The 25,009-nt window shown below is 44.7% G+C and overlaps 2 protein-coding genes across 2 annotated transcripts in view; both read left to right on the plus strand.

The window, feature by feature from the left end:
* The window catches only part of RAB11FIP2 (RAB11 family interacting protein 2), a 50,452-nt gene extending 44,686 nt beyond the window's left edge, over positions 1-5,766 (plus strand). Inside the window, exon 5 of the mRNA XM_006111382.3 lies at positions 768-5,766. Coding sequence (XP_006111444.1) covers positions 768-995 — 228 coding nt within the window. The 3' untranslated portion in view covers positions 996-5,766. The remainder of the gene's footprint in view (positions 1-767) is intronic.
* The window catches only part of FAM204A (family with sequence similarity 204 member A), a 476,472-nt gene that overhangs the window by 263,829 nt on the left and 187,634 nt on the right, over positions 1-25,009 (plus strand). The gene's annotated exons all lie outside the window — the stretch shown is intronic.

A 25,009-nucleotide genomic window follows, 5' to 3' on the forward strand; every position in this document is an offset into this window, starting at 1 on the left:
GACGGTGAATCCTGATTTCATTAAAAAGCTAGATAAATTCTTTGTTGTGGTCATCTCAAAAGATGTATAACAAAAGATGTATAATAAAGCAGAGAGAAGTGGCAAGGTTTGAGTAGTCGGGGTCTGTCTTGCTTCTTTCCCTCCTTGATAAGTCAACTGCTTCAGGGGCGTTGTATTACTACAGAAAGAAGATTATTTCTGAATGTGAGGTGTACGCTGCTTGAGAACAGTATGACTGTGTCTAGACTGCATCCCTTTTCCGTAAAAGGGATGCAAATTAGACACATCGCAATTGCAAATGAAGCGGGGATTTAAATCCCCCCGCTTCATTTGCATAAACATTGCTGCCGCTTTTTTCCGGCTCGGAGCTTTGCCGGAAAAAAGCGCCAGTCTAGACGGGGATCTTTCGGAAAATAAAGCCTTTTCCAAAAGATCCCTTATTCCTTATTTTAAGAGGAATAAGGGATCTTTTGGAAAAGGCTTTATTTTCCGAAAGATCCGCGTCTAGACTGGCGCTTTTTTCCGGCAAAACTCCGAGCCGGAAAAAGCGGCAGCCATGTTTATGGAAATGAAGCGGGGGGATTTAAATCCCCGCTTCATTTGCAATTGCGATGTGTCTAATTTGCATCCCTTTTACGGAAAAGGGATGCAGTCTAGACACAGCCTATCACTAGTGACTTTCGGTTTCATGACCTCTCAACTAATTCACAATATTAGATTGTCTCCCATAGGTCTACTAAAATGTTGTGATGGTTTTTTATTTGTAGGATGGAAATCCTTTTGATGCCACTGCAGGGTACCGTAATCTAACATATGAAGAAGTCTTGCAGGAACTGGTGAAACATAAAGAACAACTTAAGAAGAAAGACACCCATATACGTGAACTTGAGGACTACATTGATAATCTTCTTGTACGAGTAATGGAGGAAACGCCTAGTATTCTCAGAGTGCCATATGAACCTTCTCGAAGAGCTGGCAAATTTTCCAAAAACTAAGGCAAAAACACTTGATGGTTCTTTTTATTGAATGTGGTAGTGCAAGTACGTTGCACTACACATTTTGATTTCTTAATGTTCTATTTTCCACTCCTTCCCCTTTCTGAGCGGTTCAGGGTTTTGTTCTCTAAATATTAGCAGGGTAAACTAGTATTCTGCTATGTTTATTAAAGAACTGTATAAAAACAAGTAGGAGATTTAGTAGATAAATGTGTGTCATTCCTGGAAATTATTTAGGTATAATTACTTGCAGTACTGTAAATAATACAACTTGAAAAAGTCCATTCAGTTGTTTTACATGATAGCTTACGGCTATGCTAGTTAGCCCTGTTGCGGTTTTACCTGTGATACTATATGTCTACTTATTGATACACTATTATGCAAAGTCACTCTTTTTGGTATTATAGACTGCCATCACGGGGATCATGCTAAAGTCGGTATGGTACGTTTTGCCAGATGTGAATATGGATTGTTGCAATGTGAAATTTCAGTATAGTTAGTTATCAGCATTTTTTAGAGACAAACAGTGGAGACAGATATACTTTAAGAATGTTAAAAATGTCATGTCAGCTCAACAATGGCATATATTTCAATCAGTTATTTTCAAACTTAAATTCTGGATTTTGCATACAATGAGCATTGAACTTTTAAATCAGAAAGTTATAAGCTAATTAGAGTATGAGTTTTTGGTGTAGTTATTGCATGCCTTTTTATATATTAAAGTAGTGTAAACAAAACGCTAATAGAGTCAGAAGTAGGACCGAAGAAAATGTCTGATAAAGAGGTTAATACTTCTTTTCACTCAAATTGTACAGCAGTAAAAACATTTAGAAGGAGAAATAAGAAGACCGACATAGAGTCACTTTAATTCTTCAGAATAATGTCTCTGTCGCAAGTGGGGGTTTTTCATGTGGTGCATCTTTCCTTTGAATTCCAAGGTTACTAGCAAAAGGGTATGTTGTTTAAGCACGCCTGTGGTGTTTCTCAAAAAGACTTGAAACTAAAAGGGGGAAGTCTGCATTTCTTTTCAGTCATTTTGAAAGTCTGTTTTTACTAAGGCTGATGGAAGAGATATATGAATTAGTATGCATCTAATTATTTATATTTGCATATACTATTGAGTACAAAAGTGTGTCCTGTTTTACACATCAGCCAAACATAGTAATCAATTTCTAATGGGAAACAATGGTATAAGAAAAAAATCTTTACTGTTCTAATATCCACTAAATTATTTTATTTTAGAAGTCTTATAAGGCGTAAAAAACACTGTTGCTGTGAAATTCTGAGGTGTATCAGAACCTATGCTAGAGAATATAATAATATTGGATTGTTATCTTTTTATATATTGGATTATTATTAATAAGTTAAAATTCTTGGTTTTGAAGGAAAATTATTAGCAGGATTTTTCTTTCTCCATTTGTTTTTGTAAAGTGCTTATTTTTCTTACTCTAGCATAAGGCAACCTTTTCTGAGAGGGAGAAAAGCCTAAAATTAACTTCTGATATTTGTTTTTGTTATAAAAAATGACTTTTTTCATTTTTAAGATTTCAAAAATAAATAAAACCATCTTGATTTGTTCTGATTCTGGACTGTGAGATAAATCATTGGTATCAGAGAGTTATTGACAGTGTAATGATATTAGAACAACATTGCTTTATACCTAAAAGAAAATTGTTTGTAAATTTTAAATAACTTGGTTTCTTGTTTTACTTTTCAGTCTTCAAAATGACATGGGGTAATACCTGGGATAGGAAAAAGAGATTGATTGATTGATTCTTCCAAGTTTATAAAAAGTGTTAAGCATGTAAGTCTTGACCCTGCATTGGGATGTGTTCACATAAACCATTATGCTTGGGTGGAGCCACCATGACCACACTGGGGCTCCTCCTGGAGTTTTCTGTGTGAGCAGATCATGTTTCAGGATTAAGGTCTGGTCTACTGAGTAGTTGCTACAAAGACCACCCAACAGATTCATCAGGTATTGTACCTCATGAACCAATGTGAATGTTCTTTTGTCTACTTATGTCTAAATGACTAAGTTTATTGTAATATATTCAATGTGCCAAAGATCGAATATTAAGTTACAGTTCATTTATTGTTAGGTTTTGAAGTTGAAAGAGATTTTAATGTATAAATTATATGTTTGTATGCCAATTATTCAGTATTCCCACAAAGATTTTCAAACACTTGAGACTACTTTAGCTAAAGTGAATGACTTTTATATATACTGGAGAAATATGTCATTGAATTTTAAGCTGAACTCCACATTAATTTAAAAAATCACTGGCACTATGTGATCCTTCGATCATTAGATTTCTTCTGTCATCACTGTTTTATATGTATCTTTAAGAGTTTCACAAACAAACTAGTAGTAAAATATTCCCCAGTGAGTTTTCACTTATGCAAGCCTATCTATGGTTATTAAAATGAAATATTACTATATTTAGAACCTCTGAAATTACTTCTATTAGAATGTTAATGTGGAATATCAAAATGCATAATTGACTAAAAGTAGATCATTTGACATATTTGCATAGCAGAAATGATAAGCAGATTAAAGGTAGCAAAAAGATCAATTTTAGTGCATTAGTGAAGAAGTTGAATGAAATTTTTAATGTCCAATCTAGTTCTTTATCTGATCTGTAAGTGAATAAAAGCACCTTTTGTTTATCATATTTTTGTCACAAAATGAGAAAAATACAAATGTAATGTAGAAAAAGGTACAGTTACTAAAATATACAGAATGAAACGTACAACTATAAAATATTTATATAGTGTTTTTAATTTAATGTACAAGTTATTTTTGGTTAAATTCTGGAAAGGTATTAAATGCACATGCTTTTCTGTTTAAGTAGATTTTTAAACATGATTCACAATTTGGAGATTTTTACAGGTTACTTTTCAAGGACATCCTCACCGTAAAAGTATTTTATGGACAATGTAAATTTTTCAAATCAAAATACTTCATACAGAATATCCCATACATGTGTAAGGCACAAGGAAGTTTGTGTTGATTTTACTCTTAAGTATAACACTATAAAAGAATCTTCTCATAGTTTCTGAATCTGTAATACCTGACCACACACAATACTTCTTTCAATGCTATAAAATGTAAAGATGAAAATACTGGCAACCCACATATTTTTATCGATCTCTTCTCTAAAAAATTAACATGAAGCTTCATCAGTATATTTACTTTGAAATATTCCTTTGAAACAGTTCTGGTACTACAATGTATTTAACTACTTTATTGAATGAATACCAAGGCCATATTTTTGAGCTGTAAGTAACCAATGAACTTCTGGTCATTCAATAAGATTGATTAATAATTACTTTTTGCTGCTGTATTTTATGTAGAGCTTGGTTTTGCCACCTACTAGTGAGTGTAGCACTTTCCATAGATTATATATGTATATATCTCCTTCTGTTGTTGTTGTCTTAAAACTAGTTGTAATTTTCCAACTGTGAAAATGATGCCATGTATTTAAATGGAATCTACAAATGTGGACCCAAATAGGGTTATAGCGTAGGCTTCTCAGGTAGTCAAGTCACTACTTGACTAGTCGCTTCCCATCCACCCCTGATAGAGGCAGCAAAGGGGTTAGGAGGAGCCGGTGCTCGGGGGAAGCTGGCTTCAAAGCCTGTTCCCTCCACCACCATCTCCACTGGGACTCATCTGTCCCGGCTGGTGCCTGGTCCCCCACTGCAGCTGTGCCTTCTAAATGTAGTAAGAGCTGGGCTGCTCTTAGCTACATTTAAAAGGCAGAGCCACAGTGAGGTTAGCTCCCAGGGCCTACAAATCAAGTAGTTAATGGAAATTCCATCGACTACTCAATTAACTGATTAAACTCAATTTAATATCCTTAGACCCAAACTGAACTCCGATTATTGGTGAGCAGCTTGCTTTTTTTCCTGTAAGGATGCCTTTTCTTTAAGTAGATCCATCTTAAAAGAAACAGAACTGCTGTCTTCATATTTTTACTGCTGTACTTGAGTGTTATTAATACTTATAGTTATCCTACACCAGGTTTTTAAACTAAACTCCTACTTTGTTGATGTTTGTGTATCCATAACTATGCTGGTTATGATGGAGGTGTCAGTTCTGTGTTTTAAAATGGTTAAAGTTAAAGCCTGTTAATTCACTTGCTCTCTTTTGAGGTAAATGGTGAAGGGCTATACCATTATTGTGTGGTTGATACTAGATTTAAAGGTTTGTCAGCATTTCCATTTTAAACACCTGTTTTCAGAGATTTATAACTTCTAAATTTAGACACTGTCACTGGGAGTTTTTAATATGCAATTAGTGGCACTTTAATCTGTTTATGAAGGTTTTGGAGATAGGCAGAGGTGCCATTTATTTTCTCTTTCATTATTTCTTAGTTTAAAAATCTGCTATATTTGCTGTTAAGTGTTTCCAATGATACATTCACTCTTCTTAGAAGCTTCCAGGTGGCTTGTATTACATTAGGTACAATAAAATGCTGAAGCTCCAAGTTATATAGAAGGCCTGTAAAAGACGAGAGCATAACTTGAAACTAAAGGGTTGATGTGCAGTGAATGCTAGTTTGTATACATTTTTAAAGTTACAGGTTCACAACTACAGGCAGCTGTGACAACTGTAGACTTACGATATTGCATGAAACATTTTTGTTATATGCAATAGGTGTTGAACTCTTTTTAATTGATTAAAATATGTAATCTTAATATTTGAATTTCTTTTCATTAACTACTGCATGTGTAACACTAATAAAACACATTGCACTACTTCAAATGCCTTGCAGTTTAATGTGTCTTAATATGTGTGCAAAACAGGCAAGATTTCCATGTAGTTTCAGGACATAATGGCTGTGCTTTTGAGAATTACAAGGACTTTATTTTCTCAAGAACTCATGTGAATAGGGTTGCCAGCCATCTAAACACACAAACCCAAACGTTCTTACCTGGCCCTCTGCCCTGCCCCTTGTCTGAGGCTCTGCCTACTCATTCCATCCCCCCTCCCTCCTTTGTTCACTCCCCCCACCCTCACTCATTTTCAATTGGCTGGAGCTGGAGGTTGGGATCTCAATGGGGTTGTGGGCTCTGGGGTGGGGGTATTGGAGGGAGCTCCAGGCTGAGCCTCGAGCAGGAAGTTGGGGTGCCAAAGGGGTGTATTGTGCAAGCTCTAGGAGAGAGTTGGGATGTTGGAGGGGGTGTGACGGCGCGTTGGGGGTCCCCCGTCTCCTGCACCCCGAAATGGCACAAACAGACTGCACCAGCCGGTGGAATAGAGGAAGTTTATTGCCTCTCCAGGATACAGCACAGCACAGATGGAATCTGGTCACAGAGCTGGGCTAGGATGCCTCAGGCCCCCTTGAGATGGGGGAGACTGGGCCCCTAAACTCCAGCCCCTTCCCCTAGGCTCTCCTCCATGCTCTCAGACAGTAACTAACTAAATTCCCTTCCAGCCCTGCCCCCCAGTCAGGGCAGCATTCCACCTTCCTTTGTTCCTCTCCATGGGGGGTGTCTGGCCACTGGTTCAACAAGTTTGGCACTACCTTTGCATAGTGAGGTTTTCCCTGCTGGGTCTTGCTCCAGACAACAGGGGTCACCACAGCCCAGCAAGTACCCCCACTACGTCACAGTTCTCCCCCCTCCGAGAGCAGGGTCACTCCGCTCGTGACCTAGGGAAGTTCGGGTCCTCTGCGTGGGAACCCGCCCCGGGGACATGGGTGCTCCCCTTGACTCAGGCCGGCCGTGGCAAGGCCCCACATGAGCTGGCTTCCCTCTGTCCACTCGCCGCCCCGCTCCAGGGCGACTGGCGCAGGCCTGTCCTCGGGGGTCACACCCACCCTTCCGGTGGCCTTGATCTCTGGCCAGGGTCTCTCGGGCCGGGGCCATGAGCCCAGTGAGCCTTCTCTGGACAGCCAGGGCGGCTTCCACCCCCGAAGCTCCATCCAGGGAGGTCTTCCCCTCCCATAACTCTCTCAGCAAGCCCAGAGGGTCTATCTGGGGTAGAGACCCCCAAGCCGCTTTCCTCCTGTCTTGGGCCTTCCCGCCCCTCTGGCAGGAGTCACAGGACCGGCAGTACCGCTGCACGGCTGTAAAGATTCCCGGCCAATAGAAGTGCTGGAGCAGCTTCAGCCGGGTGCTCCGGATCCCCCGGTGGCCCCCAACGGGGACATCGTGGGCCAAATACAGCAGCTTGAGGCGATACTTTCGGGGGACGACCAGCTGCCGCTGGACCCCCCATGCCCTCGCCTTCCTGGAGGGAAGCCATTCACGGAACAGGAGTCCACGCCCCCGCAGGAATCTCTCCTGGCCACCTCTCCCCCGGGGCCGAGCTGCACGGAGGCCAGCCTGGTCCCTCAGCCTCTGCAAGGAGGGGTCTGCCTGCACCTCAGCCTGGAATTCAGCTGCTGAGGCAGGGATCGGGACCTGTTCCCCACCTTTGCCTAGGTCCGGAGTCCCAGCCTGGCTGGACCCCGTGTCCACTGGGATGGGACCCTGAGGACGCTGCCCGGAGTCCTTCCCTGGACCCAGGTTGTCAGCCCCCCCTGGCTCTGGCTCCGGGTAGTGACTAGAGCCCGCTGGGATTCATGGGGCCACTCCTCTAGGTCATTCCCCATCAGCACCTCGGTGGGCAAGTGCGGGTGCACCCCCACTTCCTTGAGGCCTTCCTTCGCCCCCCATTTCAGATGCACCCTGGCTACAGGCACCTTAAACGGGGACCCGTCTATGCCCTTCAGGGTCAGCTGCGTGTGGGGTAGTATCCGCTCTGGGGCCACTATATCGGATCGGGCCAGCGTCACCTCTGCCCCCGTGTCCCAGAAGCCCGTCACCTTCCTACCATCCACCTCCAGGGGTATGAGGCACTCGCTCCGCAGGGGCCGTCCTGCCCCCACCCGGTACACGGAGAAATCCGCCTCCTGAGAATCAGACCTCCCAGGGGAGGTGCACTGAGCATCCTTCCCCTCTCTCAGAGCTGAGGTTTGCCTGCCAGCCCCTGCCTCTGGGGCAGCCTGCCCTTCCTCCCGCCCCAGCCAGTTAACCCTGGAAAGTCCCCGGTCCTGGGACCTGGTGCACTGAGCCCTCTTGTGGCCTTTTTGCCCACAGCGCTGGCAAGTTAGGCTTTGGGCTGTCTCTGTCCAGGCCCTGGCTGGTTCTCTGGGGCGTAGACGACCTGTTCCTTGGTCTCGCCCCGTAGTTGACTCCCTCCGTCGCTCAGCCGAGATCCGGTCTCTGCGCGGTTCCCTTTCTCTCCGGGACTCCCGTTCACACCCGGACCGGCTCTCCGTGAACTCATCCGCCAGTCTCCCGGCCTCCTGGGGGTTCTCTGGTCTCCGGTCCTTGAGCCACAGCCTCAGTTTGGGTGGGCACACTTCATAGAACTGCTCCATCATGACCAGCTTGAGCAGCTCCTCTGCGGTCTGGGCTTCGACTCCAGACACCCACTTGCGGCAGTATTGCGCCAGGCGGGAGGCCAGGTCCACATAGGTCTCCCGTGGCCCTTTCTGTACCCCCCGGAACTTCTTCCTGTACATCACGGGGGTCAGCCCGAACTTGTGCAGCAGGGCCTCCTTGACTCGGTTGTAATCCCCTGGCTGTAGGTCCTCCAGCTGACTGAGCACTCCGGCTGCCTCCTGGTTCAGTGTGGGGATGAGCTCCTGCAGCCAGTCAGCTGGGGAAACCCGTTGCAGTCCACAGGCCCTCTCAAAGGAGCTGAGGAACCCGTCTATGTCGCCCATGTCCTTCAATTGGGCCACCACGAGCCTCTCCAAGCATCTGGCAGTCCTGGGACCCTGTGGCCCATCCACTCTTGGCACAGCCGGTGCCCCGCCGGTTCTCCGCTCTGCCATGGCCAGCTCATGCTGCCGCTGCCTCTCTCGATCTTGGCGATCCCTTTCTCGGTCCTGGCGGTCCCTCTCTCGGTCCTCTACTTCCAATTCCTTGATCCGCAGCTGGATCTCCAGCCGCCGCAGCTCTGCTTGGCTGGCCCCTGCCCTAGATGGGCTGCAGCTTGCAGGCCTCCTGGGGGAAGCTGTCTCATCTCTCCGGTGAGTTCCAGCACTCCTCCCCCTCTCTGAGCCTGACACACTCTCAGGGGGGGTCTGGTTGCTTCCCCTGGGGACAAGATCATGGCCCTGTGGCTGGTCGTTCTCTTCTAGCTGAGCAATCAGCTGGGCCTTGGTTGCTTTCTGCCCAGGCAAGCCCCTCTCTCTGCACAGCCCCACCAGCTCTGCCTTCAAGAGTCGAGCATAGGCCATCTGCCCGCTGGTCCCCTCGGTGCAGACTCACCAGTCTAGTGCTGCAGTGCCCCACGATTCCCAGGAACCGCTTCGCTTTGTCTCCAGCACGCCTGGCTCCAGGGCTCTTGCTTCTACTGCGCCTTGTCGCTCGCCGCTGGAAGCTCCATCCACGGGGTGCAGTGCATCCCACTTCTGACACCAGTGTGACGGCGCGTTGGGGGTCCCCCGTCTCCTGCACCCCGAAATGGCACAAACAGACTGCACCAGCCGGTGGAATAGAGGAAGTTTATTGCCTCTCCAGGATACAGCACAGCACAGATGGAATCTGGTCACAGAGCTGGGCTAGGATGCCTCAGCCCCCCTTGAGATGGGGGAGACTGGGCCCCTAAACTCCAGCCCCTTCCCCTAGGCTCTCCTCCATGCTCTCAGACAGTAACTAACTAAATTCCCTTCCAGCCCTGCCCCCCAGTCAGGGCAGCATTCCACCTTCCTTTGTTCCTCTCCATGGGGGGTGTCTGGCCACTGGTTCAACAAGTTTGGCACTACCTTTGCATAGTGAGGTTTTCCCTGCTGGGTCTTGCTCCAGACAGCAGGGGTCACCACAGCCCAGCAAGTACCCCCACTACGTCACAGGGGGTTTAAGCCTGGGGAGGGCTGAAGGATGTGAGGGGTGTGGACTCTGGCAGGGAGCTTGGGTGCAGAAGGGGGCTCCAAGCTGGGTCAAAGTGTAGGCTCAGTTGGGTGGCACTTACTTTGGATGGCTCCCGATCAGCACTACAGCAGGGCTAAGACACTGACCCCACATCCCACACCCCTGTGGCTCCTGAGTTTAGGAGGGGGCTCCACATGCTGCCCCATCTCCCAGTGCCAACTCTGCTACTCCCATTGACTGGGAATTGCTGCCAGTGTTAAACAGAAGCATGGAGTCAAGGCATACCAGGAGCCTGCTTTAACCCAGATGAACTTTCAGCACCCGAATCTCCCGGTTTGGCTTTGGTAGCTTCTGGAAGATACGCCCTGATTTTGGGATACTCCTGGTGCAACCAGGAGAGCTGGCAATCCTAATGTGAATGTATTTTCTATCTGCTTCCTCTTAGCTGTTTGAGAACATAATTATTGCAAGAGACCTGCCCTGCTCCATTGTGCTAAACGTGTGTGTGTCCTTTAGAGAGGCAACAGTCACCAAACCCCATCCCCTTTTTCTGACTTCACCCAGAAAAAAATCACATATAATAATGAGGACTTTGGTACTAGTTTCTGGGGTAGCCCCTAGCATGTTGACAGTCATCCATGGAAGATTATGGTAGGAGATACACAATCTACATTATTTTTTCCTGGCTGACGCCTCCAAAATAGAATCCATTCAGAGGGAAATTACAGTGAGGACCCTCCAAAGAAGTCATATTTTTCTACTCTTCCATCAATAAGGATAAAGTCTTTGTTTTTAGCAACATAAAATATCTCATTCAGTGGCAGCTGCAGCCTTTTGATTTGATGGGAATGCCAGGATTCAGTGGAACCCCTGCTTTACTCTGCGCTGCCACCCTGGGGCTAGTCCCAATTACAGAAGGTGGTGAGAGGAACCCTATCTGTAGAGCCCTTCAAATTCACAGAAACCAGCTATATAGCTGCAGGTATCCGTGTTTTCAAATGTGGATATCTGCTGCTCATTTTTTGCAGCTACGGATACAAATTTTGTTTCTAGAACCCTGCAAAATTGCAGCTATCTGCTTTATATCTACAGGTATCCGCATTTGCGGATTATTTTTGCGGCTGCGGATACCAATTTTGTATTTACACAGCGCTCTACCCACCCAGGTAGGCAGCTTTGCTCAGAACCCAGATCCAGCTGTTTAGAGTGAGCAAACGCCCTACCCCTGATCCTAGCGTTCTGTCCCCATATAGCTGCTGCCTGGACACTGGGACATATGGGGGCGGCATCTGACCCCTACTTTCCACATTCCCTTTGACAGATTTTACTCTTCTAGTATCCATAACAGCGTATGACTGATGACATCACACAGTGATGTGGGTGGGAGCAGAGACATCATGACAAGTCCTGGGCTTCTGGATTTCTGGGGATGCAATTGAATCCATGAATCTGCACTAAAGCCACTCCAGTCTTATTGCTCTTCGGGCCCTCTTCTTTGAGGCAACTGGGAGAGGGAGGTGAAATCTAATCGAGGACAATAGTAATTTCTGCTGATGTGGGGGAGGAGTGGAGAAGAACACTCTTCATGAGAAGAATTCATCCTGTGCACATACAGCTGTTTGGATTTTGCTTTGTCCCTTGAATGGGTCAATCCATACATGTTGCCTTCTAGAGCTTATGCAACCAGAAAGCTGCTTATATTAAGTTCTCAATATGACCTTAAGAATGTGGTTTACCAATGCTGTAGTGGCTTTTGAGGCATCAGTGCCAGGGGTTGGTAATGAAAAATGTTAGTCAATTTTCTGTAGTTTTCATCCTTTTCTGCAACGTTCCTTTGGCCCTCGCAACTTCCCTTCCTCATGAGCTTTGCAACTCTCCTCTCTGCATAGGGGGCTAAAAGGCCTGTCCTTTCAGCTAGAGGGAAAAAAAATCGTGGTTGAAAGCACTGCATTGCAGCTATGGGTTCAGTCCCTAGCTGTGCCATAGATGTTCCAGACCAGCGGCAGGCAGCCTACAGGCCGCATTCGGCTCATTGGGGTTCTATGTTTGGCCCAGAGAAATTACTGTTGCCCATACAGGATTATCAGATTCCACTCGTTTCCATCTGCCGTGGTTTTCTAACTTGTATTACTAAAATGACACTCACATAAAGTGAGCTGCATGCTGACTGCATACAACTGACTGTGAGGGCCATCGGTCCCTTTGCAGCCACTCAAAGCCCTGCTGTGGTTCAATCGTCACACACACCACGAATTCTAGATACATAATCACAGTTAGAAAAACTACCCTATCCCTGGAGACTCTCTTGGTTATGACAATCTTGCAGCTTGATGAAGGATGGTCACTTATGCAGCCTACTCACTACTTTAGGTTGCCCATCACTGTTCTAGACCATAATCTCTCTAAACCTGTGAATGAAGATCATACTTTCCCATGTTTCAGGACTGTTATAAAGATAAAAACAGTGTTTATTAACAGCTCAAAAACTGTGATTTTTAGGGGCAATATACATTTTTAGATAGCTGGATAAATCCGATAGCTTTGAGATTCTCCATAGTAGATTTGGCTGTAATGTTTGTATTGCATTTTGCCCAATGTTTTCGATGAAAGTGGAATTATTGATTTTTTTTTAAATACATCAATTGAGAGGGCTACTAACAGCTGTGTTTGCCAAGAGACAGGAAGGGAGAAATACCTCTCCAACTGTATAAACCAAAACTGGTTGGTTGTGGGGCTCATCAGAACAAAGCTCAAGATCTCATTTCTGTATTTTAATAACAAACCAAACAGTATCATATTTTTATTTAGGGATGGTTGCTAGCTTGGTCTGTACCTTATTGGGAACATGTTGCTCTTTTCTGTAACCTTGGGTACTTCAGCAAAACCATAACAATGACCAAAAACAAAGCCTATCATTAGTTCTGCACTAATGTATTATATGTTGGAATTATTCTATAAGGGGTATAAGAATAATGTTAAGGAAATCAGTCTAATCCTGGTACCCATGTAGTAATGTCAGTTTTAAATGGTTCTGTTGCTCCAAGGCAGGTGTTAAGGTGTTACCATAGAAAATGTGATGCAACTTGAAAAGTGTGATGCTTCAGGACATTGGGTCTGCAATAGCTATAAAAAGATTTCATATCAACATGGTCTGGGATTTGCAATATTAATACAGGTTTTTTTGGTACAGCCTTTAGATGCACTCTATATTTTATAAAAGGATTGGATTATACTCAGAAGTACAATCTGGCTAGGTTTTGATGTGCTTTTAGTTTAAAAATAAACATTTTAAAAAGGTATTGATACTGCTCATGCTTCTATCCCAAACATTTAAAAATGGAACCAGTTAAGGGAAAGAGAGCTATTGTCTGTGATTGTATTCTCTTTCCACCATGCATTTTATGTGTGGGCTAATCAGGTATTGAATATAATGAAGCAAACTGATGAGAGGAGAATAATGTATAGGCTACACATCAGGGAATCTGATGCAAATATCCTAAGCAGGATCAGTATCACACTGAAAACAGGAGAAACAATATAATGCAGCAGGCACAGTTAACACTGGGAAGTTTAGCAGATGGATTAGTTACTAGGGTGTTACCTATCAGACAGATGTCAGGCAGAAGTGAAGAGTTTCAACCAGCTGTCACCTCCATTTTCCAGGTCCCTCGGACGCTGTTTGATAATCTTTAGGGATTAAACTAACCAGTTTCACTGGGAAGTTAGAAAGTGCCTCAGAAAATCTGGTGTTGGCTATAGCAGACCAGATTGCCTCTATTGTTGCCTCCTATAGGTGTCTGTCACAAGGTGTCAATGACTCTCTAACAAGGAAAATGCGGAAATGTGTCATGTCACCTCATTCTGTAAATGATTCATGCAAGGCCTGCTTAGATGATGAGGGCTTCCTTCTCAGATAGCTGCTGCTTACATTAAGAATTCCTTGAAAATTGACTCCCCAGGACACCTTTAGAGGCTACATCAAAGTGTCTAGTGTTAAATTTAATGAATATCGCGCCATTTGTAAAAGACACTTACTATGTCATCAGGAAGATGGCTTATTATTGGACCCGTTATGTCACTATACTGATTTCAGAATATAGTCAGAAACCGCATTATAAAAAACCTAATTTAATATCTCTCGACTCATTAGTTATCAGTATTTTCTATTGTCCCTTTATTTATAAAGGCTTTTTCCATTAAGATTGTACATTTAGTTAATTTGCAAATAGTGAACACAATGATATGGCTTAAATATACTGATATTTTTATAATAACAGTTTATTTAATATGTTAATGAATATTGAAATGATCATGAACCTGAACTGTAGGTATGTTTTATTTACTTGGGCATGATGACTCCGCTTGTATGGGCTATGAGTAATCCAAATAAATTCTGAAATTGTTTTATACAAGATTCTCTTTTAGATTCAGAAATTTCACTTAGACTTTTTTAATCGCTTGCCATTCATTTATAAAAATATGCTCTAGTATTCTGTAGTAATGGTCAAAAACTCCCCAACTTATAATACTTTAATAATTACTGTAGTGTTGGGCAACGTTGTAGAATTATTTTGTTTCTAATTACTGTTTGCAGTAATATACATATGATTTACCTGTAGAAAGAACAACACTGGAAGGAATAAATTGGAGTTGGAGCAAATTTGCATATGTAACCCACACACCTAGTGTAGTTCACTGTCCCATGCAGTGGCACCTAGACCACAGCAACAGATGAGAACAAGAGACCTCTACAGCAGTGGTCTCCACCCTTTTTATACCCAAGATCACTTTTTAAATGTCAGGACAAGCCAAGATCTACCCCATCGCTTCCCCAAGACCCCATCCCTTCCTTGAACTTCCTCCCCCCCCTTGGTTCGCCTTCTCTCCATCACTTGCTATCCCCGGCCCTTATACATCTCAGGGTACGGCTATACTGCCGCTTTTTTCGATCCTTCTGTTTGAAGAAATTTTTCCAATATTTGGCTCATATAGACTGGGCCAAATGTCGGAAAACCCACTTTTTAGAAGCCCCCAATACAGGGGCTGCCAAAAGAGCGTGTTGGCCAGAAAAACTCCTGCAGTCTAGCCCTACCCTCAGTGGGTTGAGACAGGAGGTGCAGGCTCTAGGGTGCGAACAAGGGATTTAGGTTTGGGAAAGGGTGAGAGGTGCAAGTTCTGGGAGGGAATTTGGATGCAGGAGGATGTGGAGAAGGGGTGCTGAGCAAGCCGCAGGCTTGTGGCTGTGAGGGTGCAGGAGTTCGGGCTGGGGTACATGAGGGGCTCAGGGCAGGGAGGCTGGGAGTATGATGCTCTCAGGACACAGATTTACAGTGTGTGGATGGTGCAGGAGTGTTGTGGCAGAAGACTGAGGATGTGGGGGTGCAGGAGTTTGGGGATGAGAGGCTCAGGAGAGGGGGTTCCAGTGTATGATAGGCTCAGATTTGGGGTTGCGATGTGGGGTCCAGGAGTGTTATGATGCTTTGGCTAGATGAGGGCTTGGCCCCAATTGGGGTTTTGTTGGCCAGGCTTCATTTTTAAATAAAATATTATGTCAAACACAAAACATTTCAGAATTGTCTTTATTTGTGAGGGGGCGGGAAATCTGTTTTGAGTCAGGGCCACTGACCCACAGAAAAGTCAGTCGGGGCCAAGTGAGATACAAAACCAAAACCCCTCAAATCTCACTAATGTGGCCCCAACTGTGCTGGTGGGGGCAGGGTGCCAATGGGTGCTGGGGCAGGGTACTTGTGGGGGGAGGGGACAGGGACTGGTGCCTGGGGCTCCTGCAGCTGCATGCCAAGGCCCAGGAAGTGTGCGGGCTGTTCCCTCCTCCCCCAAACAGCAGCGCGGTACCTGAAAGGCTGGTCCGTTGCCCGCCTGATGCATTCCTGCATGGGAGGAGGGGAAGTACCGGACTGCACCAGCCCCAACCAGTGGGGCAGTACGTGCCTTGCTTCTCTGCTCCCCATGGCAGCGCTCACCGCCCGAGCAGCTGGAGCTGTCTGCTGGGGACTTTATTCCCCCACTGCTTTCCTGCATGGGGGGACGGGAGAGGGAGAGTCCTGGACCTCGCCAGCCCCAACTGCTGGTGTAGTGTGCACCTTGCTCCTCTGCTCCCCATGGCAGCGTGAGCAGTCGGAGCCAGCACAGTCCCAGACCCCCACCCTCTCCCCTGCGCGCAGGAAGGCAATAGGGGAACAAAGTCCCCAGTGCATGACAGACTGGTGTTTTAGGTATCATGCGGGCTGTTGGAGGGGTGGGGGGAAGAGCAGCCTGTGCACTTCCAGGACCTGGTGCACAGCTGCAGAACTTCCCCCAACTCGCACGAAGCCTGCGCTACCTCCATTGTCCCTAGAGGAAGGATCAATGCAGCATTCATTTTGGTGGTGGAAATCAGTGAGGGGGGGGCCCAAAGCCTTGTGATCGACTGGTCAAGCCTCCAGGATCGACCAGTCGATTGCCATCAATGGGTTGGTGACCACGGCTCTACAGCATGGGCTGAGAGCCAGCTGGTTTTTAACTGAAAGAGTAGAGGCTTCTATACTAAGCTCCAGAGTGCCCAGCTTCAAATCCACCTGGTAGTGGTCACACATGTATAAATTAAATGTATTTATTTTTTAAAAATGCATTCCTATGTGATTCTATTAATCTTTGTGTTAAGCTCATATAGCTAAATTTCTGTGTAGAGTCTCAAAGACTAGTTTATCAAATAGACTTGCATCAAATTCATTGCCCTATTATTAATACAAACAAATACAGAGAATCTGACTGCAACAGGTGCTAAATGTGGGTTTTTAAAGAATCAAGAGAAAAGGTGGGTGACCTATTTTATGAGACGTGGTCTATTTCTCTTCAGGATGTACCAAGTCTGAATCAGATGGGATAAGATGGTTCCAGGATTGTGCATTTACAATTAGTTGTAGAACTGCTGCCTGTCTTCTGTTAGACTTATACAAGCCCTTTAAAACACATTTTTGAAAGAAGGGATTGGCTAAACCATTTACATGGCAATTGCAGTTTAGGATTCCTTTACAAGAGGGTCCCTTATCCAGCAGGACCAACAGCCATCGCGAGCACAGCGGGGTCTAGCTCTGTGTCCGTGGAAGGGATGAGCCAGCCGGCCCTCAGTGCTTCCTGGAATGCAGCACTGGGCCCCCCATCCAGTGCGGCGCTATGGCGCTAATTCAAAAGGATTGTGTCCCCTGCCACTGCTGCAGTAGCAGCAGCAACATCCAGGTATTCCAGGCCCCTTTGAAACACCAGGCCTGGTGCAATTGGCCCTCTTGCCCCTCCCTCTTCCATCGAGGGGCCTGACCTTATCATAACCCAACATAAAATCCACTGAAGTAATATGGACTTTAAATGGAGAGGCCAAAGGAAGGAAACCAGCAACATGAGCAAGGAAGAAGTGAAATAAGTCCTGATAAAAATTAGTTATTCTGAACGGAAATTAGGTTGGTAAACACCTCTGAGTATTTTCTCTGGTACTTTTATTTTAAACTTAAAGAATAATCATTTTAGTAGAGAAACACAGAGCCATAAATACCTTAGGTGCAAGATTCGTTGCGCCCTGTAGAAAATGGACTTCAAATCAAGTTGTTGTATTTAGCCATTGTTTCGGTTTAATTGATTTCAAAGAGTGTTAAGTCGCACTTTGTTAATGGGGTTGAGCCATGTTAGAATTGTGTTTACTAACTGTGTTTTAAGTTACTCTGTAGTGCCTGTCTCAGTGGTAGTTTTGAATAGTGTTTAAAAACTCATTCTACCACACATCATTCTCCTGCATACTAGTGGGCCAAACCTATGTAGAAGCCATTTTTAAAGGCTATTCTTTTCTTGATTCCTGCCCTCTTTTGGAGTGTGGGGGAGGGAGGGCCTAAATTTGCTGTAACAGTTAAAGTGTGAACTCAAAGTGACAGCACTGACAGGTAAAACTGGAATTGGAACAAGGCAATTTCTTGAAAGTCTCAATAGAGAAGGTGAGATTTGAGAGGGCAACTCAAATGAAGCTGCATCAGCAGAAGTAATGAGAACATAGTTCATCTAAAAGCTGAGTTGTTGAGTAGTGAAAGTTTAAAATAATACTCCAGCATACATTTTAGGGAAAAGGAAGTGAGCAAACAAGTGAATTGCTGAGTGCAGATTGTTCAGCACAACCTTGCTCTCCTTTTTCTTGAAGCTTAACAAGATATTGGTGTACTTGCCACATTTGACTAATTGACCATTAGTTAGCTAAATGGCATTTAAAATCAAACTATCGCATGTTCCCATAAGATGAAATGTCTGATGAATGTTTCTGAAAAAATTATCTAACTAACTTTGAATGAGACTTTGTCAAATACAGTCTCTTTTTTTCATTCATCTTTAAGTTAAGGCAGGATCTGGTTTAAATTAAGTAATTTCACCTTATTTATTTGGAAAAGTGGTGATCCATGTGAACTGTTTGGTATTAAATTATTTGTTACCTCATTGTTATACTTGTAAATATTTATAATTGTACTACAGTTTAGTCAAGCAAAGGTAACTGTTGTGGACAGGTAAACGTGCTGCATTCTGCTGTAGATCTGTATAAGTGTTGTATGGAGATGAAAAAGAGATGCATATGGCTTAGCTGAAATCAACTCAGGAATCTACCCAATGAGACCATTCCTATAGAAATGTCCCCAACATCCCACCACAGCTCCCCTCACAATGGTGTACTTCCTTATCATCACCATTTAAATCAGGCATTTGATGATGAAGGAAGTTGGGGGTTCAGGAATGAGAGAGAAATTTAAAATTTGGAAGGGAAGGGAAGGGACACTTTTTGGATAGTCACTTCACAAAAGAAATTTGATCGGGTGCTATTAGACCATGTAAAAAATTAGTTCTGCCAAAATTTTTCATATAGAAAGGGACAGGAGGAAAAGTGGCTTGTTGAATTTCCCAATAACGTGAATTAGATGCTTCCAAAGATGGAGTATGGAACAGCTACATTTGTAGAAAACACATACAAGTACTGAGACCTGGTCTACACTAAAGTCGACCTAAGATACACAACTCCATCTACATTAATTACATAGCTGGAGTTGAAGTATCTTAAATTGCATTTTGGCGCCATCCACACAGCAGGAGGTCGATGGGAGTACACGCTCGACTTCCCTTACTTTGCATGAGGAGCAAGACTACCAGTGCCGATGGGAGCACCCTCTCAGTTCGAATTAGCGGGACTTCACTAGACCCGCTAATTGGAACCCCCAGTATATGGACTGCAGCTGCGTCAATCTCTGTAGAGTAGACAAGCCCTAAAATAATAACTCTGACTTGCTACAGAATGTTTCCCACTTGGAGAGTATGCAAGGTATTGAGATCTGTAATTGCTATCTGTAATTGCTCCAGCTTTGTAATTTCTGTGGAGCCTAAAAAGAATTAGTATTCATTAGAACTTTTAAAAAACAACTTCTTTGTGAGAGGCCAGTAAATGGACAATCATGCATACAGTTTCGAGAAGACATTGGCAGCCAGGGATCAAAGCTGAGGGTCAGAGCTGGAGTCACAGACCAGACAAAAACAAGTTATGTACAGGAGCTGAGCATCAAAATTGGGCTACCTTATGCCGCAAGACAGAGATGAGTTGGAACAGGGCAGGCAGACTGGGGCAAGTCTGGGAACAAACAGGTACAGGAGCTATTGCAACCAGGATGAACACTTTGAGCAGCCAGAGAATTGCTGCTGCCGTTGTTGAATTTAAGAGCAAGCCTGTTGCTTTGCCTGATTGGATGCAGAAGCTTTCTTTCAGATAGGTTATACGATGAAGCCCAGTTGTGTTCATTAGGTTGCCAGGAGACAAAGCAGGCGCAGGTCCAGAACCTTATGACCGACAGACTTGGATTAAAGAATGAATTGCTTGCCCCTGAGATACTTCAGGGAACAAATTGCATGTATGTACCCTCATACGCTACATTAAGACACCTACGATAGTTAGTTGATAACCTCCTTCATTCTGGACCAAAAAAAATTGTGAGATTTAATCTGACAAATACTGGTACCTAATATTTAGTTAAGAAAACACAATGCACATCAGGATTGATTCTGTTCTTTTGGTGAGATTAAAATGGCAGATCCCTTTCTATGCTGGAAATTGTTCCACAAAATGATGCTCTTGTGACCACAACAATTCTCTTAGGGTGCATCTACATAGCAGGGCTTAACATGAAATTCAGCCAATTGTATGCTTATTTTGAAATAGCTTATTTCAAAATTGGGAGTGTCTACACGGCATTTATATTGAAATAGAGCACTCTTCCTCCAACTTCCCCTACTCCTCATACAGTAAGGCCATGCCTACACTGGCGGGTTCTTGTGCAAGAACTCTTATGAAAGAACATGTCCACGCTGCCACGTGCTTTTGCGCAAGAACATCTATGACAGTGTGGACGCTCTCTTGTGCAAGAAACCCCTGCCGCGCGTCCACACTGCTGTCTTGCGCAAGAGCTCTTGCACAAGAGGGCTTACACTTTTAGAAAACAGCATAGCTCTTGTGCAAGAAGCCCTCTCTTCCCACACCGTACTGTAAATTTTCTTGTGCAAGAAATGGCGGGCAGTGTGGGCGCTCTGTGGAAAAACTGCCGTTCTTGCATAAGAACCCACCAGTGTAGACATAGCCTAAGGGTTACAGAAGTTGGAGTAAGAAGTCCTTGACAGTATTTCGACATTATTTCAAAATAACTGCCAGGTTCCCAGCTGAAAGGTGATACCGTTAATTCATTGACTTTCCCAACCTCAGTTTCCACAATTCCAGTTATCAAACCTCATTTTTTGTCTTAAATCTTTACTAGTGGGCTGCTCCCCCAGCTAGCTATGCTCACCAACCCCACTCTCTCTGGGGGTAGGAGCAGGCTGGGGGTGCAGAGTCTCGGTGGAAGGGGTGAGTGAGGAGCAGCTGCACCGTAGCCCTGGCTCAACTTTCAGCACCAGCCTGCCCCGGGAATGGCCATGCAGTTACCATGTGGCCCTGGCCATGGCTCCAACCCCAGGGAAAGGCTGGAGTTGGGGCCAATGCTGTGTGGCGGCTGCCCAGCCTCTCCTGGAGTAGGGTCATGTGGGGGGCAGCTGCCTCGTGTGCCTAAGTGGGAGCCAGGTTCGCGGTGCAGATGCTCCTGTAGCCAGGGCTGCAGAGCTATTTTTAGTACCATGTCCCCTACTCCAGCCCCGGCACACAGGGCAACTACCAGCCATGTGGCCCTGTCCTGCAAGCAGCTGGGGCCAGGGCTATATGGTGGCTGCCGGAGCTGGGGGCCGCATGGTGGCTGCCCGGCTGCTCCCAGGGCAAGCCATGTGGTGGGCTTCTGCTGGGGCTAGAGCAGGGATGTAGTGTGATTCCTCTTGGCCCTGCCTCCCTATTCTACCTCTTTCCCCCTCACTGTGCTCTGGCTCTCAGAGCTCTCTGCTCCCTTAAGCCCTCCCTTCATTTTCCCCTTCTCCCCATGAGGTGCGGGGGGCGTTGCCTGAGAGCAGGGCTCAGGGTCCCAGCAAAGGGGGCTGGGGTCTCTGCATCGTCTCTTGTGGATCAGTGTCACTGGTGAGTGCCACAGTGGCACACACAGTCTTACGTGACCTCAATATTGGTGGTCAAGCCAAAACTCACTCCGCTCATGGATGGAAAAACTGGTAGAGAGGGCTCAACACAGTAGCTTTTCAAAAACAAAACTACATCAGAATCCACAGTTAGCATCATCCAGTTATAGCAGTTCAAGGTTGATCAAACTTCTTGTGAAACCTAGATAGAGGACCAAAGCTTTCTTAGCTTTTGGGGGGGTTGAATAATGACAGAACAATCTGATTTAATAGCTTCTTCAGACCAGAACAATTCTTCAGTCAAGTAATTCTGACACACATACCAGTTTTATACCCATCCAGTCAAATAGAAAATGCTGTTGTGCAAGAAGCAATATGGTAAATGTATAATTTCACTGATGTTAATTGACTTAGTATGTGGCTTTTGCAGCATTTTACTCCCATATATTGTTTTGTTCCTTTAGCTGGATAAAACCTAAAGGCAAGAACTCTAGATCTAAAAATAATCAGTCAGAGAAAGAGAGACTCAGGCCACCTCTCCACTTACCAGAGGGACCCCGCCGCCCGTGTGGCTTTGCTCCTGTCTCCCTGGTCTGCTGGGGGTTCCAGAAAAGCCTCTGGACCCCCCCAGAAGACCAGGGACACCCGAGCAAAGCCACCGCCTGGGCGGCTTTGCTCGTTTGCTCAGGAGCAAAGCCGCCCAGGCAGCAGGACCCCTGCCTCCTGGGCGGCTTTGCTCCTGTCCCCCTGGTCTGCTGGGGGGGTCCAGAAAAGCCACTGGACCCCCCCCCCAGCAGACCAGGGACACCAGAGCAAAGCCACCGCCTGGGCGGCTTTGCTCGTTTGCCCTGGAGCAAAGCTGCCCAGGCGGCGGGACCCCCGCCGCCTGGGCGGCTTTGCTCCTGTCTCCCTGGTCTGCTGGGGGGGTCCAGCAAAGCCACTGGACCCCCCCCAGCAGACCAGGGGGACAGTAGCAAAGCCGCTGGACCCCCCCAGCAGACCAGGGGGACAGGAGCAAAGCTGCCCAGGCAGCGGGGGTCCCACTGCCTGGGCGGCTTTGCTCCCGGGCAAATGAGCAAAGCCGCCCAAGCGGCGGCTTTGCTTGGGTGTCCCTGGTCTACTGGGGGGGGGGGGTCCAGCGACTTTGCTGGACTCCCCCAGCAGACCAGGGAGACCGGGAGCTCCAGGGCGAGAAAAGCCCCGTTCGTAAGTGCGGATCCGACTTAAGTCGGATCCGCGTAAGTCAGGGACTGCCTGTAGTTATATCTTAATTTAAATATGAATCTTACATACACAGAATACTTCAAGACAAATACAGTCAAATTTGTGAAATTGTGTAAGGGAAACACATGGATTAGATTCAATAAAAAAAGAGCATCAAAATCCTGAATGTGTTTATACAAGTTCGCCCGCTGATAAACAAAAAACTACTGGGTATCACTTTCAACCACACATACAAAAATAAGTCATCAGCTCAGCTGAAGAATTCATAAAATGCTTAGGGCAAGTTACAGCTGGATCCTCTTAAAGAGCTCGATCTTTTCCACTAAATGACTCATAATACCATTACATCTATGAAGCTTTTCAACAAATTTATTCAATTAAAGGAGATTTTCACCATTTTAGTGACTATTAAGTTACTGTACACAAATTCTTATAACTTCGGGGGAGGGGGGAGGGACAAAGTAGCTTGGTTTCATACGCATTTTTTCCCTCAAGCAACTCCCATTTTTAGACTAGAAATGGTTTAAGTTTCAAAACTGACAGGTTCACTGATCCATAATAATTATTTGGGATGTTTTTAAAATGACAATATACTGGACTCTATTCAGGCATCTGATATAGGAGTCTTGTTCCACCCATTTTTATAAGCAGCTGTGCATTTGGGGATTTGCTATGACATCTATAATAAATAAGAAAGTAACTTACATGAACAGTAAGACAGCAGGATCTGTAATAAATCAAATAAATGAATTGAAGATCGTTCCACTGGAATATTTTTAAAAGTTGCTTTTGTCAAGGCAAGTAGGCTATGTTAATCTTCAAGTTGTACATTAAAGTATGTTTGTAAATGTTGCTGTTCAAATTCTGAGCCAGTATTTTCCAGCTCTTGAACCAGTCCTCATCCTGACTAAACAGTCCTTTGGCATACTGTTGGCATATGATACTGCTGATCACCAAATACACCTGTTCTACATTGAAGGCAATTCTACAAGCCAAATACACAGAGAGGTGTTAGAATTACAGTTCGTCCACAAATTCAATTCTCACACTGATAACCTCTTCAATTGAGATAATGGATGGCTGGGACATTATCAACCTAACATTCAATCAAGGTGCCAATAGCTCTTTGTCTGTGTAGATTCTTGCGTTAGTACCCTTCCTATCTAATTGCTATCCTATGTTCCTCATTTGCTTCTTTTAACTATCCAGTCTTTAGGTGCTTATAGGTTACCAGTTCTGCCTACTTGTTCTTCCCTTTGATATTTTCTTACCCTCTCCTCCTTGTTTCCCACCCCCTTTCCTTTTTTCCCCTTCTCCCCTATTTATTTTGGGTCTGTACATCCTAAACTCAAAACTCCAGTCATCTGAAGAAGTGGGCCATGGCCACGAAAGCACATGATACCATCTAAATGTTTCGTTAGTCTATAAAGTGCTACCAGACTATTTGTTGTTTTTTAAGTTTATCCTGTACAGACTAACCCAGCTACTCCCTAAATCTTCTGAACTTGAAAGATCAGCTTAAGGTACAGAACTCTAGCTACTATAGACTACATAGCTGAAATTTGCTTACCTTAAGCTGAGCTTAGCACCATCCCCAATGCGGGAGACCAACAGGAGCAAACGCTCCTGTTAGCTTCTCTTTCTCTTTGTGACTGCAAGGAGTACAGATGCCAGCCGGAGCTGCCCTCAGCGTTTGATTTAAGGGTTTCTACTAGACCTGCTAAATCAACCACCAGAATGTAGATCTCTGGCATGGCAAGTGAAGACATGCCCAAAGACTATCATGATTCATTGGTATGAGGCAGTTCCTTTCAGTGTACCTGTCACATTTCCACAATTTTTTTATAGCATAATAGTTTTTTAATCTGAATAATCCAAACCCAAATTTCCAAGTCTATAAATGCAAGGAAGGTATTAAAATGTTCAATTTAGGATATCTCTTTAAGTTGAAAGAGAAAAATACAGGGTCAGATCCTGAATTTTTTTTCTTATATGAAGTGCCATTTACTTTAACAGGACTGTAGTTGTAAATCAAGAATATAGGATTGGATCTATGGTATAGCCAGCAAAGCTTTCTCAATTAAAAATAGCCTTAACTCAGTTTAGATCAATATCTGTAAACATATGAGAGATGCACTGGGTGAAGATATCACCATACTGGCACTAGAATTACTTACTGTCTAGAACTCAGAGGGAAATTTGATATTCGGGGTGTTATAAACAAAACCAGTAAATTATATATTGTATAAAGTGTTCTTATGTTGATAACATTTATAGAATTTTTAACTAACATTTTTTATGGAGGTCCTAGTTATAAATGTAAGTTTTTACTATTATATGAATTTACTCTAGGATCA

This window comes from Pelodiscus sinensis, chromosome 8 (genome assembly GCF_052426305.1).
Source record: "Pelodiscus sinensis isolate ZL-2025 chromosome 8, ASM5242630v1, whole genome shotgun sequence".
Taxonomy (NCBI): domain Eukaryota; kingdom Metazoa; phylum Chordata; order Testudines; family Trionychidae; genus Pelodiscus; species Pelodiscus sinensis.